General features: G+C 54.0%; 1 protein-coding gene across 6 annotated transcripts in view; it reads right to left on the bottom strand.

Annotated features, from left to right (window-relative positions):
* Positions 1-1,204: 1,204 nt before the first annotated feature.
* The window catches only part of ADAMTS14 (ADAM metallopeptidase with thrombospondin type 1 motif 14), a 72,694-nt gene continuing 55,147 nt past the window's right edge, over positions 1,205-18,751 (bottom strand). For 5 of the 6 annotated variants that reach the window (XM_082715337.1, XM_082715338.1, XM_082715340.1 and 2 more), the window contains 8 exons: positions 18,590-18,670; positions 12,667-12,830; positions 11,129-11,297; positions 10,526-10,658; positions 8,595-8,802; positions 5,695-5,824; positions 5,460-5,570; positions 1,205-3,235 (listed from right to left, as the gene is read on the bottom strand). In XM_082715337.1, the coding sequence (XP_082571463.1) occupies positions 2,742-3,235; positions 5,460-5,570; positions 5,695-5,824; positions 8,595-8,802; positions 10,526-10,658; positions 11,129-11,297; positions 12,667-12,830; positions 18,590-18,670 (1,490 nt within the window). In that variant the 3' untranslated portion in view covers positions 1,205-2,741. The remainder of the gene's footprint in view (positions 3,236-5,459; positions 5,571-5,694; positions 5,825-8,594; positions 8,803-10,525; positions 10,659-11,128; positions 11,298-12,666; positions 12,831-18,589; positions 18,671-18,751) is intronic. The other variant, XM_082715339.1, reaches the window with a different exon arrangement.

Here is an 18,751-nt window from a genome sequence, read left to right as displayed (position 1 = left end):
CCCAGGTGTGATACCTGCCCACTATGAGAGCTGGGGTGCTGGGGTTCTTAGGGGGGCTCTCCTCTGCCCCCCAAGCCAAAGACACAGGCCCATCCAGGCCAGGGATCCCGCTCTTCCGAATGTCACTCTGGGTGCCTTGGCCCATAGAATTCCCTGTCTGAACAGTCATGAGAGCAACTGTAGGGCCTGAGCTGGCATCTCCCTAGGCCCCCTAAGGAGTGACAGGTCACTGTGTGTGCACCCCTAGGCTCCAGCAGTATGTTTAGAATAGGTGGTTCCCAGGGGGAGGCTGTTTGATATAAAGGGATTTCGGACTTGCAGGCTAGACTGTCCACACGCAGGCAGGTGAGGCCTGGAGGGAGTCTCTGTGCCCAATCACGAGCCCCACAACTGGCAGGGAAGGGCCTGGGGTATATTCATTAAAAGACCATGGTCGGGCGGACAGGGTGTACGGCGCCTGGGTGGCTCTGTCGGTTAAGCGTCCAACTCTTGATTTCAGCTCAGGTCATGATCTCAGGGTCATAAGATCGAGCCCTGCTTTGGGTTCCACACTGGCTGTGGAGCTGGCTTAAGATTCTCTCTCTCCCTCTGCCCCTCCCCACAGCTTTCTCGCTCTTAAAAAAAAAAAAAAAAAAAAAAAAGTGTGGTGGTGGATTAGCGATGTGTGACGCAGCAAGGTATGAGGCACGGAGGGACGGCTTTGAGCTCTACAAGCTCCATCAGCTCTCCCTGCTCACCCAGGCGGGTCACGTTCCTTCTTCCTCCTGTCTGGCACTCTCATTCTGCCTGGACTTTTCTGGGGAGAGTCCTCAGCCCCCCACCCACTGTCTACAGAAGCCACCCTTTGCATGTCTGAACAGCTCCGCTAATTAGAACATTCTTCCCTAAGCACACCCCGAAACCACCTCCCAGGCATGTCTATCCTTTGGATCAGATTCTGGATGGTGACCTTCCTAAGCCACAGAACTACTGAATGGAAGAATCCCCAGCCCGTGGCGCTGTCCTTGCGTCTCCACGCCGAGCTGGTACTCAGAGGTACCCCAGAATGAGTAAGGCCAAGGCAGGGGACTAAGGGTCTATGGCCCTGCCCGCCCCCACTCCATCCCCTCCCTATACTTAGCTTGTCCAGCAGAGCACTTAAGAAAGTTGCTTCACAGACCTTTTCCTCTAGAACAGAGAGAACAAGAAAAACACAACACGACACTTTGGGGTCCAAAACAAAACGCCAAGGACAGTGTTAATAAATACATAAAAATGTAGATATCTGGATCTCAGAGGCACAAGAACGTGTGTCCTAACGTGGGCAGGCTGGGGCTCACAGGAATGACTCAGTGTGCGTCCCAGCATCCCAGGGAGGGGCAGCAGCGGGGGGAGAGGGCACAAGGGGGCCCCCTCCAGGGCTGTTATTCTCCAGGGGTTGCAGACAGGGACCCACTGCTCCTAGTTCTCCAGCCTGCTCAGAACAGTCCCCCTACCCCCGCCCCTAGGAAGGAAGCCTGGTAAGTGCCTCTAGCACCCATTGCAGAGTCCTGGAGACCCTTGCATGACTGAGAGTAAGGACCCTTGGGAGAATTCCTGGGAACCCAGGAGGCTTCCTGAGAGGTCTAGAGAAGTTACCTGTCTTTGGAGGTAACATGGAGGGCAGCTGAGGTCCCACAGCCCTGCTCCACTCTCCACTCCAGCATGGAGCATTGATATCCTGCCGGGGGTCACTGGGCCTGTTGGAGGGGGACTCTGGTCCCCAGCCTGGGGACATGACCACACCCCCTTGCCCTAGCACCACTAATCTCTGGCCCAGCTCGAGCCATGCGGGAGAAGACCCCCGACTCCAGGAGGAGCGGTCTTTGGCGGAGACCAAGGCTTAATGGGGCACGACCTGAGAACTCCTGTTTCTGTGTCCCACAAAGTGACCTTCCAGGTCTGCCTCCCTTCATGCCCCAGCGTGACGGCCAAGGTTGACACTCCTGCTTCAGCGAGCAGACTAGCACCAGCTGGCCCTGGATGAGGGGGGACACACATTTCAGAGAGTTGAGAGCCTCCTTCTCTGGGCTGGGCTGAGTGAAGTTGGGAAGCACCAGAAGGAACAGGAAATGCCCTCCTCGGCAAGGGCAGAGTGGCCAACTCTGCCTTCCAGCTGGCAGAGGTGAGCTGGACTCTGCTCCTAGCCTTGGCAGGAGGAGCTATGTGGAGCTCTTGCTAAGAAGAGCCGGGCCTGAGATGAACCTGCCTCCCCACCGACCCTCCCCCAAGCCCCACAGCCAGAGCCTCCTGACCACACGCACCCGCGCCCCTTTCCCCATGGACTGCCCTGAGAACTCTCCTCCTCACCTTCCCTGCCCCACTTTGCCTCTCTGGGCAGGGGGCCCAGACAGACTAGGTGTGGTCCCCACACGTGCTGGCAAAGGCAGGCAGCTGGAGGATCCAGCCTGGGGCCCAAAGTGTGGCCGTGAGGAAGAGGGGCCAGACGACCCTCAGTCCCGCCAGGAGACAGACAGGAGCCCCTGAGAAATTTGGCTGTGTCGCCCCCAGGTCTCCAGTTAGGGGCTTTCCCTGATCTTTTTCGTCCTCGCACACCCACATCATGGGGTGAAGTGCCATAGCCCTAAACTAGAACAACAAGAAGGCAAATAATTTAAAAGGCAGTCTGTGTTTGCCCTGTCCCGCTGTGTGTCCTCCGAGCCCGGCCCTCTCTGAGGCAGCACACACTGTAAACTTGACCGGTGGGAGAGGCAAGGGGAGGTTCATGTGACCAGGGACGTGGTTGGGAGGCCGGTGCCTGGGGGCTTCGGGGCTTCCCTGAGCTGTCCTTTATCCTCGGAGATGGGTACAGGTGCCCTGGTCCAGCCCCAAGGCAGTCCCCGGGGGGCGCTGGGGGAAGGGCCCCAGGACACCCGAGGGCTCAGATTCTGGGGAGGAGAGTGGTGCTGGGTCACTGGGGAGCTGGTGCCCAGAGGCCTTGGGAGCTGTGTGGGCTGGCCATGCTGATGGTCATCTGCTCCTGTCGGCCCCACGGTGGGCTCCACAGCATCTGGAGGGGCCTCGGATCCTGGCAGAGGGCTCCCGGGGGTGGAGAAGGGTGGTGGTGAGGTCAGGCGTGGGTCCAGGCTGGCGTCGGGGCCCAGGGCCCTTTTGGTACAGGACTCACAGCAGAGCCGGTGGTAGCCAGGGATGGAGCAGTAGCGATCGAGAACTTCCATCCGGCAGAAGATGGACCGGTCCCCCGTGCACGGCTCTGCTGCACATACAGCACAAGGACTGATGCCGGGAGGAGGCCTCCACCCCCGACTCCACCCAGCAACAGCAGGCCCTCCATCTCCTGCCCTCGCTGGACCCACTCTAAAGCTCTTTCCCGGAGCGTGCCACAGTGCTGCCTGAGGGAGACACTGGCCAGAGTAAGAGCCTTTATTCTATGGAAGAGGAATTAAAACTCCCTAGAGCAGCAGTTCTCCAAGGAGGGTCCCCACACACGAACCATCAATATCACCTGGAAGCTTGCTGGAAATGCTGATTCTCAGGCCCCATCCAGCCGGACCGAATCAGAAATTCGGGGGATGGAGCCCAGCTCCAGATTTCAACAAAACCTTTGAGGTGATTCCAAGGCAAGGAGAAAGCTGAGCATCACAACCCTACATCACCTGTCCTTAGACTTGGTTGAGAAGTGGAACCCCCGCAGTGGGGGAGGGGGCTTGACAAAGAGCCATGCCCAGGGAGACCAGATGGTCAGTGTGGCCTGGGCACTGGCGGGGCTGTGACCTGCAGCCAAGCTTGGGAACTCTGCTCTCGAAGAAGTGGGAACCCTCTGCCCCTCTCTATCAACCCAAAGGAATTGGTCCCCTCAGGCCAGGGCCAGGCAGATGCCCGGCAAACCCACATGTGGGACACGCAGATGAAACATCCTGCTACTGTCAACAGGCATCTGAAGACCTCCACCAATAAATCCAGAATGAAGCAGATCTGGGATCCAACTGAGGCTCTGCTGCTTAAAAAGCATGAGCCCTTGAGCAAGGCATTTAAACTCCCCAACCCTGTTTTTTCTCCTATAAAATGGAATAATGCTAGACTCTGCCGGTGAATAATAACTTCATGAAGACAAATACCATTTATGAAGTTCCTGACACACAGGGCTGCCCTCTACACTAGTTTCATTTGCTTCAGTTCAAATAGCATCTAAAAATGTTTTTGTGTTTCTGTGATAATTCCAGGTAGGTCTCTCCAGACCATGTGAAGGCAGGAACTCTGCTTTCTACTAATTTTTGCCCCAGGGCATAAAGGGGAGGGTGCAGGGGTGGGATGGAGAAGAGGCTGGGGGCTGGTTTGGGGGAACATGATAGATTGGGGGGGAAAAATGGAAAGCCAGTGGCCTCTAGATGGCGCCAGAATTCCAGGACCAGAATCCGGAGCCCAATCTGTACTGCGCACCCCCCCCCCCAGCTTGAGCAGCCTGGAAGGGGGTGCGGAACAGCAGTAAAGAGGGAGCTAGAAGATACTCTGAGCACATCTAGTGAGTCCCCCACTTTCTTTCTTTCCTTTTTTTTTTTTTTTTTTTTTTTTTTTTTTTACAAATGAGACCATTGAGTTCAAAGAGGTTTAGGGATTTGCATAGGGTCACACCATCAACTGGTCCTCCACTAGAAATTAAGGTCTATTTTTCTGCTACTTGTCTTATCAGACCCTTATCAGTCCTTGAGAAGGTGAGGAACTAAAAGTGAAGGAAAAAATTCTAGGAAGGAAGCTTAGAACATAGGCCCTGGTTCTTGGCAGGTGTCCAGTCAATATTAATTGGTGGATTGGTGGATGGATCGATGGGTCGATGGATGATGGATGGATGATGGATGGATGGGTAGATGGGCAGATATGTGGGTGGATGGATGGATGGATGGAAAGATGGGATGGTGGACTAATGAGCTCCTGATCATGAGGCAGAGAGAAAGCACTATTATTACTATTTCTGATGTTAGCTGACAGCTAGGCAGGAGTGCATGACTGCCTCACTTAATTCTCTCAACAGCCCTATGAAGACAGCTCAGATCTATAACTGCTTATCCAAAATCTTGAAACCAGTTGGATTCATAATTCAGAACTTCTGAAGTTTGAGAAGTATTCTTCATGTTACAGAACAATCCCGAGTGGGGAGTGGGACATCCCCTTGTAACTACATCAATGTTTCTATAGCAAAAGAATAGTGATCTCTTGCATCAGGCCAGATTCTAGCCTGGTGAGTTTGCACCAAATTTAGGGAAACACTTTGCAGCTCTCAACATTTTGGCAGTGCAGGTAAGGGTCTGTGGACCAGCATGGGCAAGACCCGCAGCTCACAGCTGAGGAATCAGAGGCTCCAGGAGGCTAAGGTCACGTGGACTGGAAGCTGGGGCTGTCCACCCCCCACCCACAGTCCGTGCTCGGGACATTACAACCACAGGAAGGTCTGGGGAGGAAGTGAAGTCCCGAGATACACTTACTTGATGATATCTTGTTAATGGGATATAGGGGCCCAGACTGTGGCACCCACTCTTCTTCTGGGGTCACAGGTTCCTGGATGTCAGTGCTCACTGTAGAGTTCTGGAGGTTTCCTGGGAGCGGGGAGAAGCAGCTCTAGGGTTTGGGATTTCGAGGGGGCCTGGATGCCAGCCAGGCTGGGTTTCAGGCCTCGGCTGGGGGAGCCTGGCCTGCCCCCCCCCATCCTATCCAGCTCACCTGCACAGGCAGGCAGGCTGCAGACCTGAACGGTGTCCGGCTTGTCCCCCTCACACTGCCCGAGACTGTTGGCGTTGGTCCGACACACCACCTGCCGCTGCTGGATGCCCTCTCCACAGGTGGCAGAGCACTGGGCCGGGAAGGCAGGCCAGGCCCCAGCAGCCGGGGGCAGGGGGACAGGTGGAGAGACAAGAGGGAGGGGGTGGTGAGCTCCAGAGTCCAGCCAATGCCCAGGACAGAAAGGTGCAAAGGCACTGAGTTTTTATGTGGCCCAAGGGACATGGGAAGACGACAGTGAAGAACTTCCCCAGGACAGAACGCTCACGTCAGTACTCTTCCACTCGGAGCTCCCGGACCCTTTGTGTCACCTAAGCAGCTCAGCAGGGGACCTCGGGGACCCCATTCCAGCCCTTCTGCCTGGTCCCACCATGTTTAGTCTGTGCTCCCGGGGCCTGAAATACTTTGGGTATCATTCTGGCCAACCCCCTTGTTGCAATCCACCAGCCTGAGGGACCTGGGGCAGGTCCACTCGCTCGATGGTATCTTAGTAACAGGATGGAGAGACCCGGGTTGCGACACTTGCTTGGCTGAGTGAGCTGGGTGACACGGGCGCCCCAGACCCCTCTAGCTCTGACATTCAAAGGCTCTGTGACCCCGTGTACCAAAACTCAGCCAGCAGAGGCAGGCTCGAAAGTGTCTTCTTCCCAGAGAGGGCAAGGCACAAGAGCACAGTCTCCAAGGGCCACTGTGCACCTCAGTTCCCGGGCCTCATCTCCTCTGAGAGATGGAGGCTGGTGGCGGTGGGTCCCAAAGAGCAAGGCCACCCGGGATGACCGGGTCACATGGCTTGGTCAGCACTGCTCCCTGCCTCTCCTAGTGGGATGGGGAAGACCTTACAGACGCGTACTTCTCCTGCTGGGGCCGAGGGAAACACAAGCACAGAGGGCCACACAGACTGTGGGATGACATATCGCATTCCCACCCCCCAGGATGCAGAATGACAGTAGCCCTTGAGGGGTCAATCTTACCAGGGCAATGAACTTCCACTCTCCCTGCCCCCTCCCCAACCCGCCGGTCCCCCTGCTGTCAGTTTTCTCAAAAGGGTCTTCTGTAGAACAGCTGTCTGTTTATTTGTTAAAACAAATAAAGCTGTAGGTTAGGGAGAAGAAACTAAAATCTGCATAAGTCGTGCAGGGATTTGGGATTATTTAAAAATACCCTTTATTATGTAATGTTTCCAGCATACGTTAAAGTATTAGAAAGTCGGTCCTGAGAGCCTGTTGAAATACCAACAGCAGCTTTCATAAATCAGCATTCGGGCACATTTTCAAATACTGTGTGGCGCCTTCTTAAACTTTAGATGCACTCCGTTCCATTGGAAGTGATCGTTCTCCGTACTCCTGCGCTTTCCTCTCACGCCTGTTCTGAGGTTTACCTATCTCGCGTAAGTACAGTTCAAGCTTATTTATTTTTCTCTGTCTGGGCTATTTTACTGTATGATCAGACCCTGATTTGGGGGTCCAATCCCCTGCAGATGGGCAGTTAGAGTATTGCCTGAAATTCCGCGATTACAATAAGCACTGTTGTGCTTATCCTCATGAACAAATGAGGTCTTAAAAATTACGGCAAAACATAGATACCATCCCATTTACTATTTTAACCCTTAGTAAGTGTCCAGTTCAGTGGCGACAAGGGCATTCTCATTGTAGTATGACCATCTCTACCACCACGCCCAGAACTTTCTCCTTCCTCCTAAACTGAGACCCTGTCCCCTCTAAACACAAACTCCCCCGCCCCCTCCCCTAGCCCCGGGCACCCACCCTCCTACTCCGCTTCTCTATGAATGTGGGTAAGTGGAATCACACAGCATTTGTCACTTCATGTCTGGCTGGTTCCCTTAGCATAACACGTTCAAGGTTTGCATCAGATGAACTTTTAAGAGAAAACTCAAGGCAGAAAATTTCCCCATGGCCACTTTGAGGGCTTAGCCAAGAGAACTTGGACTGAATACTCCTTCTTAGGGTCTCTCCTTTCCTACCCTGTCCTTCCAACATCGAACTTTCTTCAGAGCTGCTAGGTGATCTTTTATACTTGGAACCAGAGCTTGGAATGCCCACATGAAAACCCCTCAAGAGTTTCTCACTGCCTTAGGATACATTCTAACTCCTCACAAAGACCCCATAGCACTGACCCCTGCCTGCCTCTCCATCATCCTGTAGGCCCCATCCCTTCCATTCAGCTCCAGTCCCACTGTCCTTTTGGTTTCTGGAACATGGCAAGGTTGTTCCTGCCACATGGTCCTTCTGGGGCTCATCCATCGGGTCTCAGCTCAAATGTCACTTCCACAAGGAAGCCCTCCCAGATACATCACCCCCATTCGCTTCTGCACAGCTCCAGCTGCAACCTGTTAATGCTTTTGTTATTGGATTACTTATCTCTTCCTTCTCTCTTATTGGACTAGATGCTACACAAGGCCAAGAATCACATCTAGTCAACGATGGATTCCAGACATTCCTAGTATAGTATGCCTGGCATGTCGTTGGCACTCAGTAAATATTTCTTGAGTGCAAGAAAGTGCTTCCGTTTGCTCACCTGTATCACGAGGATATTAGCTCTTGCCTCCTAATTCTGACCCAAATCTAGGTGAAAGCGGAGAGTGAATGAATAGAAAGGCCTAGCCTAGAAACCTGGCCCAGCAGACGTGGGAGCTGTTGGACTTTGTTTTGAGAAAGATCAGATGGGATCAGATCAGATAGGGGAAAGAAATGCAGTCAAAGACTCTCTGCCTGCAGGGAGCGTCACACCTTTTAGCAATGCCTCACCCAGAGCCACCTTTTCTAGGACTCCCCAGAGAAGGTACCCACTGGTCCAGCCCCTCCCGCCCTCTGGGAACAACTCACCTGGGACCAGGCTCCCATGCGCCACTGGGCTGGACAGGGCACGCGGAAGCAGGGCCGCCGGGCCTCGGGCCGGTCCCCAGGGCAGGCCTTGGCTGGCATGGCCTTGTGGGTACCGTTGGAGAGGGGCAACAGGCACTGCACACCTCGGGTCTGCACCCCCAGCTTCCCACAGCTCCGGCTGCAGGCACCCCACTCCTCCGTCACCCACCTGGAGAAAGACAAGGCAAAAGATGGAGGAGAGGAGGGGCTAGGGGGACACTTCCTCGCAGGGTCACGCCCACCCCTTGAATCACTGCAGGCAGGAGCTGGAGAGTGGGTTTGAGTTTCAGAAGGCTTGGGAGCCAAGACAACCACCTGCCTGGGTCTGCAGCTGCCAGGCTGTGTGCCCTTATGGAGGTCACTTACTCTCTCCTCTGTTTCCTCATCTGAAAAATGGGTATAATTCATCTTGAAATCTGGCACTTTGCATGTTTGCAGGCAAGCTATTAATGCCTCTGAACTCAGCTGCCTCATCTTCACATCAGGATTCCTTCAACACCTGGTAACCTTCAACACCTGGTAACTAGCAGAGTGTCTCGCCTGGGCAGGTACTGTCCTAGGTGCTGAGCTACGGCGGGACGCAAAACAGAGTGGCAGCTTGTAGAATTGAAGCCTTTCCCCTGAGCCTCCTGGGACAATTAAAAGGACTTGTATACTTAGAGCACTTGGCAGAGTGTGTGCACACAGCAGGCGCATAATAAATGCAGGTACTATTATTATCACCATCAGCACCTGCGGAATTTTGGTGCTGATCGGCTAAGCTGCTGGTCTCCAATGTCTTCCAGCCCAGAGCAGCCCCCAAGAACACGAGAAGTAGACAACGCTGCTGGCTGAGTTAGACAAAGACCAGAAAAGGGTTGGGTTAGTGGGGTGGGAGGCAGCCCCCAACTCCTACTTCCGTGTTTCCTGAGACATCTTTTAGTGAATGAGGGCTCTTTCAGCCAACCCCTTCCTTTAAAAGACAAAAAACAAAAAGGCCCCAAACTTCACTTGGCGGTTTATAGATGAGAAGCCAGGTGGGGTGACCCGCCCATGACCACAGTGGAGTGAGCACCACGTGATCTGTGGCCATGGACATTGGCGGAAAAACGGTCTGCATAAGGCATGAAAGGGATGTGCAGATGGTTGGGGAGCAGAGTATCCCAGCCCAGGCCTGGCACAGGGAGGCCACTGTGGGCTCCGTGCCAGTCACCAGCTCCCCCTCCCCCAGCCCCGAGGCTCCCTCAGCCTGAGGGAGCAGAGCTGCTGTGAGTCAGCAAAGCCAAGTCAGACTGCTCAGACCCCCAAGGACTCCTGAGGAGGCTGGAGAAAGGCCTCGGCTCTCTGCCTGGGGGCCAAGGAGGTGCTGGGGCTACCTCTGTGACAGGCTCAAGGCCAGACATTGAATCCCTGACAAGTCATAGCTCTTCCTCTCCACAAATCCCCCTCCAAATAGCCCCAAGAATATGACCTTGTGCTCAAATGAACCCGTGTCCTCAGATCAGGGAACCCCAGTGGGGGCTAGAACACGGTTGCGGCTACGGCCTATGGCCCGGAGCCCATAAGTGCTGAAATCCACCTCATCTCACAGACCCCTCATTGAGGGAAAGCGATATTTCCAAAGTGGGCCTTGGTTTCCCCATCTGTTAAAGAACGCTGGAAGGGGCAGAACAAAGGGAGCACCATCCTTCTTCCGGGAGTGGAAGTTAACCCAGAAGCCCCACAGGGGACAGGTGGGCAAGGAGGGCAGAGTCTGCCAAGCGGGTTGCTCTGCCCCGGGGGGAGCCCGAGACAAAGGGCGGTGTGCCTCTACACTCTGGGCCCAGAGGAAGTGGGCCTGGCAGCTCCCCCTCCTGGCCAAGGAAGGGTCAGCAACACCCTTGGAAATGCAGTCACTCCTCTGGGACACTCACGTGGGCTGGGCACACGGGTGCTGGTTGCAGCGCCGGCGGATGGGCTTGGGCCTCTTCCTGTGGTCGCACAGGTGCCGCTGGACCATGTGGTGGTCACGCCGGCGCCGGCAGCCATATTTGGTAAACTGGATCCCTGTGGGGAGGGCAGGCTGACTTGGGCCCGGTCCCACCAGGCCCCCACAGCTCTGCCGGGGCCTCGGGGATGCCAAAATCTGGAGAGCCTGGAGGGCGAAGCCTACCCTCCCTCTGTGCCTTTGCACCCCTCCCGCCCCAGTCGCTTTCTGAAGAAGCCTTGATCCGTCCATCTCCCATGTCCCTGGGTGAGGGAGGAGGGGACCTGGCTGGAGGACTGCCCCTCCGCCAAGCTGGGGAGCCCTCGCAGGGCGCAGGCCCAGCCTCACCACCAATCCAGCATCCCAGCCCCGTCCCCGCGGCCCTGCCCAAACAGGTTGTCACACCCAAGACATCTTTGAGGAGACAGTGAGGCACAAGCTAGGGACAGATCAAGTGGAGACAATGCTGGCCCCCAGACACTCCTGCTCCTCCCCTGAAAAGTCCTAGGCTGCCCTGACGAGGCCACCAGACGGCCGGACGGGCCAGTACCTCCTCCACAGGACTTGGTGCAAGGGGCCCAGCTCTTGAGTGCCCACTCGTAGGTGTCTGTCTCCTCCAGAAGCACGTTGTTGCTCCCGATAAGAGGCAGCAGGTCCTCATGGATGACGTACTTGTAGGCCAGGCTGCTGCGGGGACCCCCCTTGGTGGGGGGTAGCACCTGAGGAGAGACAGAGGAGGTGGCACAGGACTAGAGAGCAGAGAGGCAAGGCCAGCATGGGGTGGGGGGGGGGGGAGCAGGGAAGGATGTGGGCTCAGCACCCAGCCTGGCCTGGGAGGCCATTCACACCAGCAGCCGTGCAGCAGACTTGGGCTACACACCTGCTTCCCACAGACCTAAGTTCTAATGAGGGCAGAAACCGTGTCTGTCAGCTGGTCCTCCTCACCAGGGCAGCCACACGCTACCTGACTCCAGAAGATGGTCTATAAGGTAGACTCTTATCGGACATAGGATGGCCAATGGTTTCTCCCATCCTGTCTGGCTTGTCTTCTCACGGCTGTCCTCATGTCTTCTGATGCACAAAAGTTCTCAGTTTCCACGAAGACCAATTAACCTATTTTTCTTCTGTTGCTCATGCTTTGGGTATCACAACTATGATCCGAGGTCATGGGATTGAGCCCTCTGTTTTCTCTAAGAGTTCTAGGTTTTTAGCTCTTGTACTTGGGTATTTGATCTATTTGGAGCTCCTTTGTGTATATGGGGTGAGGTAGGGATTCATCTTCATTCTTTTACATGTGGATAATCCTGTTGTCCCAGCACTGTTTTAGTTGAAGAGATTATTCTTTGCCCACTGAATGGTCTTGGTACCCTCGCTGAAAAGCACTGGCCATAGATGTATGGGGAGTCAGAAAATTAGGGTGACGAGAAATACAGATTCAAATAGATTGAATTAACATGCTGACCCCAATAGGCTTCAGACCCTTCCCTCTTGGACCTTCTGACTAGTGAGGGCAACACCAGGAACAAAACCTGTTCCTGGTATCCCTGCCACCAGCCAGTGCCAAGGGCCTGCAGACAAAGCCCCTCCTGGTCTGATCCCCTGCATTAACAGTCCCTGCTCTATAAGCCCCGGTCTATGGTCTAGGAAGAGGTGGTGTGGGCAGAGGTGGCCCCAGCAAGGACAGTGACCTCATCCCCTTCACAGGAAGCTGGCAGCATGAGACGGCACCCCAGGTCACTTGTTGGCAAGGCCATAATGCCAGCAGACACCAGATGATGCCAGCACAACACGGGGAACCAACCCAGGGGCCTCCTGCTCATTCCTAGGCCCTATTTCTGACACTGCATTAAGGAGACTCCCTCTGACAGGAGGACAACCACTTCTTTCTCCTTCATCATTTGCCATCCTGCCTGCCTTTAAGCACAGAGGGCACCTTGGCCTTGACCTTGCCCAGGCTGCTGAAGACACTGCAACAGGAGGACTTCAACAGGTCGGTGCTGGCTCAATAGTGAAGACAGTGAGCTAGGGGAGGCTGGGCTGGGGCACCAAGGGAGTGGACAGGGGCTACCGTGCAGGATGGGGGCTCACCAGGACAGCAATGGCTTCAGGCAGGGGCCCACTGGTCTTGAGGCTCTCCTTGGTGTCCTCCACCACGTACTCCCACTCCAGGCCCATTGCAGTAAAGGTCCGGCTCATTGCTTCCTTGCCCTTGGGGTTGAGGATGAAGCTGCCTGTGACCTGGTTCTTCACCGCTGGCCATGGGGAGAGGGTCACACAGATTTCTATTCCCCTTCACAGGAGCACTAGCTAGTCCTCCTCTGGGGCACCAAGACTTTCCTAGTGAACCCCTTGGGGCTCCCTGTGACCTGTTACTCCTTTCCACTGGAGGCTCCGCAGTCAGATGAGTCACCACATCTGACAGCTTCCCTGCTTCTGGACCCTGGTGCACCCCACCCTGTCCTCCCTTCCCTTCCTCCTGCCTGACTAATCTGCACTCATATGGAAGGCTCAGCATAATTCTCCCCTCCTCCAGAAAGCCTTCTTTGATTGCTCCGTCCTCAAGAAATTGCCCCCCTCCCCGCCCCCTAAGACTTCTATTGGAGAACCCTAAGGCTAAAAATACAGGCTCTGGAGTCAGACAGATCTGGGGAAGTTACTTAGTTTCCCTGTGTTGCCTCAGTTTCACCATCCATAAAATGAGAATCCTAACTATACCTTGCTCATAGGGCTGTTGCCCCACGAGGATAACTGTGGTACCGCACTCCCACCTATGCTCCATGGGGCTCTGGCAACAGTTAAAAGAGTTCATATGCATAAAGTACTAGGCAGCATGCGTGGTATGCTGCTGGCACTCAATAAATGATAAGTGTTATTATTATCATCAGTACAGGGCCTGATACTTGGCACTGTTGTCCTTACAGATGTCTCATCCCCCCCACAGCCTGTCACCTTCATCTTGGTGTTCTTGGGGCCTGGCCTAGAGGAAGAGTTTTAAAAACATCTGTATATTTCTACCCTCTAACGTCCCGTCAGTGAGTAACTTGCAATTTGGTCCTGAAAGTGCCTGGCAGGTGGACGAGAGGTATGCAGGTGCAGACCCCCCCCGGGGTAAGGCCCTGGTGTCACAGCCTTGGCCACCCTGGAAGCAGCAGGTCAGGGTAGGGCTGCAGCCAGGGACCCAAGCCTCTCAGGCAGGTAGGACAGCAAAGGCTCCAGAGCCTGGGCGTGTCCCTGCTTGGTGAGGAAGAAAGCCATTCTGTGTAATTATGCAACCCGAGAGCCAACGATCAGAGCATTAACCACATACCTGTCACTCTGCTACCTGCCCCTGTGGACTCCTCACACATGTCTCAAGGCTGGTGCTACCATGAGCCCACATGGAGAGTCAGAGGCCCCTGAGGGGCAAGGGCTTGTCCCAGACTCACAGAGAGCTGGTGGCCCAGCTCTCCAGGGCACCAGCCTCCCTAGCAAGCAGGAGGAGAAGAGATACCCCTCATTTCTCATTGCCCAATCTCTCTTAGCCCCCAGAAATTGCCAGACCTGGGGCTGGGGCCGGGCAGCTCCTCGGGCCAGGCCCAGCCCCAAATCTTCCCACCACCCTGTCTGCTCCAACACCTCTCGGCAGTCGCCACTCCCCTCCTCAGGCTGTACACCCCTCATTCTAGGGGCGGTGGGCTGGGCTCCTTGGGGACGTTACCACCCACGCTTGCCTGTGAGTCCTGGCCCGACCGCTGACCCATGCTGTACCCTGAGCGACCACGGGCGTCCCTCATTTGACTGACCTTCACTTCATTGTGCTTTTCAGATACTGCATTTTCTACAAACTGAACATCTGTGGCAACTGGGCCTCAAGCAAGTCTATCAGTGACATTTTTCCAACAGCAGTTGCTTACTTCACATCTGTGTCCCATTTTGGTAATTCTTGCAATATTTCAGACATTTTCAGTATGATACTTGTTCTGGTGATCTGTGATCATTGGTACCTGGTGTTCCTATTGGAATTGTTTTGGGGCACCAACCATTGAGCCCACACAGTGCAGGGAACTTCACGGATCAATGTCATGCATGTCCTGACTACTCCATCGACGGGCCTGTCCCCTGTCTCTGTCCCTGTCCTAGAGCCTGCTTATGCCCTGAGACAATAGTAAATCAGGTCAACAAATAACCTTTCAATGGCCACTAAGTATTCCAGTGAAAGGAGCAGTCACTGTCTCTCACTTTACATCAAAAGCTGGAAATGGGGGTGCATGGGTGGCTCAGTGGGTTAAAGTCTCTGCCTTTGGCTCGGGTCATGATCTCAGGGTCCTAGGATCAAGCCCTGCATCAGGCTCTCTGCTCAGCAGGGAGCCTACTTCCCCCTTTCTCTCTGCCTGCTCTCTGCCTATTTGCGATCTCTGTCTGTCAAATAAATAAAATTTTTTTAAAATCTTAAAAAAAAAAAAAAAGCTGGAAATGATGAAGCTTGGTGCAGAACGCAAGTCCAAAGCCGAGATGGGCCAAAAGCCAGGCATGTTGTACTAAACAGTCAGCCCAGTTGTGAAGGCAAAGGAAAGGTTCTTGAAGGAATGTGTTTCTCCAGTGAACACACAAATGATAAGAAAGGGAAACAGCCTTATTGCCAATAATGGGAAAGCGGTCTGAATGCAAGATCAAATCAGCCATGACATTCCCTTAAGCCACAGCCTACCCCAGAGCAAGGCCCTAATGCTCTTCAATTCTGTGAAGGCTGAAAGAGGGGAAGAAGCTGTAGAAGAAAAGCTGGAAGCTAGGAGAGGTTAGTTCTTGGGGTTTAAGAAGCCGGACCCCATAACAAAGAAGTAGAAGGTAAGGCAGCGAGTGCTGATGGAGAAGCTGCAGCGAGTTATCCAGAAGACCCGGCTGAGATCACTCATGAAGGTGGCTAAGCCCAACAAGAGATTTTTCAGTGTAAAAGAAGACAGTCTCCTCCTGAAAGATGCCATCGAGGCCTTTCATGCTTGAGAGGAGCCTCCATGATCATCACGAGTCTGATGAGCGGTGCCAGAGGAAAAGTCCCAGCTCGAGGCGAGCACAGGGGAGACAGTAACTGCAGGCTTCTCCTCCCCTCGTTTCCTTTCAAAGAGTCCATGTCCCCAGATTCTCGGAGAGTCTAACAAGTTTGGGCAAGACCTTGGCCTTCACTGCCAACACTGCCACCTGACCCAGACTTCTCCAGAGAGCGCGTGCCCCGACAGGCAGGCACGCACACACACACTCACTCACTCATGCATACACTACCTTGCACATGTTCACTGGGGGCACGTGGACCTCACCCGTGTGTGATCACACGATGTGTGTGGCAACGTCTGGTCTCAGTTCACTCCCCTCCCTGCCCAGCTCCTGTGGAACTCTAGACCTCCAGGGAACTCATCCAGTAAACACACATGCAAGCCTGCCCAAGCTGAACCTGCCCTGGGTTCTAGAAGCTTCTGTCTGGACCCCTACAGGACTCTATGAGCAGCCTCCCTCATAGAGCACTCCTCACCTCTGGAGGAGGGAGGAGTAGACTTCTGCAGGCGGGGGTGGGGGCCGGCGCAGCAGTGGGGGGTGGGGGGTGGGGGGTGGCCGGGCAGAAGAGGCAGGCCAAGGAGGCCCAAGGGGCTGCTGGTATTATGGACTCATCTGAGGGGTGGGATAGTAGGAGTGTCTGCAAGGTCCACCTTCTTCTTGGAGTAAATGAGCCTTCCCTCCTTGCCCCCTTCCCCCCTCCTGGCCCCTGTTCTCGCAAAATACCCCAGAGTTGGACAGACAGGTGGGCAGGGAGTTGGCCAAGCCAAGCCAAGCCCTCCAGACTCTCACTCCCAGTGCAGAGTGGCGTGGTAGGCAAGGGCACTGGGCTGGCAGACAGCCCAGACTGGCTCACTGCGTGGGTGAGTCGGGGAACACAGAGGGCCCACTGTGGGCCTCGATTTCCCCTTGTGCCTCTTGCCTTTTTGCACTGCGCCCTTTCAGGTGCCTTCCAGAGCAGCCTGGCTCTATTACAGCTGTGTGAATGCAGGTGTATTCCCCGAGGGGTGAAATTTCCTTAGGATGCTTTAAAACATTTTCTATTATTTTGGTGATAACCTAAAAATAGGAGTATCAGCATTTCTGTAATAGATGAGCCTGCCCAGAGACGTTATGTTTTGCTTTCATGTTTAGGAAGAGCTGGTGACAAGCAGTGTGACCAGGGTGACCAGGTGGGCATAAGAGGTAAGAGGGGCCTCTGGGATATGCTGAGGCCCAGTGACATCATGGCGTGCATGCCCTCTGTGAGGGGTCTGAACACAGAGAAGTGTGGGAGAGCCCAGCCACTACCCAGTGTTGGGGCGGCAGCCTTCTCTGCTTGCTCATTGAGACCCTGCTCCAAACCATGCTTGTGTGGTTTAAATTGATATTAATTCACCTACAACACACTTGGCCTTTTAAAGTGTGGAATTCAGGGACGCCTGGGTGGCTCAGTTGGTTAAGCAGCTGCCTTTGGCTCAGGTCATGATCCCAGCATCCTGGGATCAAGTCCCACATCGGGCTCCTTGCTTGGCAGGGAGCCTGCTTCTCCCTCTGCCTCTGCCTGCCACTCTGTCTGCCTGTGCTTGCTCTCACTTCTCTCTCTATGACAAATAAATAAATAATCTTTAAATAAATAAATAAATAAATAAAGTGTGGAATTCAGGGACTATTGGACCACTATCCGATTCCTGAAGACACGTCATCACCCCCATTTGCAGACCCTTCTGTGCCCCCCACCACTGGCCCCTGGGTACCACAAGTCTGCCCTCCTGTCTCTCTGGATTTGCCTGTTCTGGACACATCCATTTGTTTGGCCACCAACTTGGTTTCAGCACAAACGGAACACAGCAAACAAATGAACACAAAAATCTCTCCCGTTAAATTAATGTTCTCAATTTGAACTTTGTTGATTTATCTCTCTTGGCTCTGTAGTTGTATAAATACTATAAGGAGTGATTTAGTGATTGTGTTTAAGTGTCATTATAATAAGAATAATTGGGGCACCTGGGTGGCTCAGGGGGTTAAAGCCTCTGCCTTCAGCTCAGGTCATGATCCCAGGGTCCTGGGATCAAGCCCCACATCAGGCTCTCTGCTCAGCAGGGAGCCTGCTTCCTCCTCTCTCTCTGCCTGCTTCTCTGCCTACTTGTGATATCTGTCAAATAAAGAAATAAAATATTTTTTTAACAAAGAATAATTTAAGGGTCCATGTGGCAGACTGTAAAAACGGCTACAAATTCCTCCTGTGTCAGTGTGCACACCTCCTTGCACTATGACTCTACCATACTTCCCACCAAGAGATTGTCTGTTGCTACCCCCTGAGTCCGAGGTAGTCTTGGCCATGAGACTGCCTGGGCCAACACGATATTACCAAGCATGACACAAGCAGAGACCTGGCAAGTACTTGCTTGCTCTTGCCCCCACTGAGAACCATGTGACAGACACCATGTGAATAATCCCAGGCTAACCAGCTGGGGACATGGCCCTGTCAGCCCCTCATACTGGTTAACTGCCAATACCAACCAGTATCTAATGGGCTGACCTGATGCTGCCTTTGTATGGGGGAGTCCAGGCAGAGAAGCAGAAGCAACATGAGAGGAGCCCAGCTCAGACTGAAGGTCCACAGAACCATAAGCGAATATAAACACTTGTTTGAAACCACAAAGTCTGGGGATGGTATGTTACACAGTAAAAGGAGACTGATACATTGTACAAAAATGGTTTTCCTTCGAAAGAGGTGTACAGTTAATTAACAGTGGCTTCCCCCTGGGGAAAAACAAACTGCTCCGGGAGGGCAGGGGATGCCCTCTCACACCTTCTGAAATTTGAATCATGGAACAGGCTGTCTATTCAACATAAGTTAAAAAAATAAAATTAAGGGTTCCCTGCCATCATTCAAATTTGTGAAATCTCCCCTGTTTTAGAATGCTTTCCTCTGCCCTCCCAGCTTCTCCACAGCTCAGACCCCAGGGCCTGACGGCCCCTCTCCCAGCTCCCCGGCACTCACCAATGTGGTGGGGGACCTTCTCCAGCTCCTCAATCTGGATGTGCCGGGCACCCGCTGGGATCTGTACCAGTTTGAGAGCTCCTGCCGCAGAGAAAGATCCGTGGGCATCTCGAACTGGTGGCCTCTCTGCCCAGTGGTCTGCCCCCCCCGCCCCTAGCAAGT

The sequence above is a fragment of the Mustela nivalis genome (assembly GCF_964662115.1).
Source record: "Mustela nivalis genome assembly, chromosome: 2".
In the NCBI taxonomy this organism is placed as follows: domain Eukaryota; kingdom Metazoa; phylum Chordata; class Mammalia; order Carnivora; family Mustelidae; genus Mustela; species Mustela nivalis.
The sequence above is the reverse complement of the archived record's forward strand: the minus strand, read 5'-3'. Positions and strand labels throughout refer to the sequence as shown.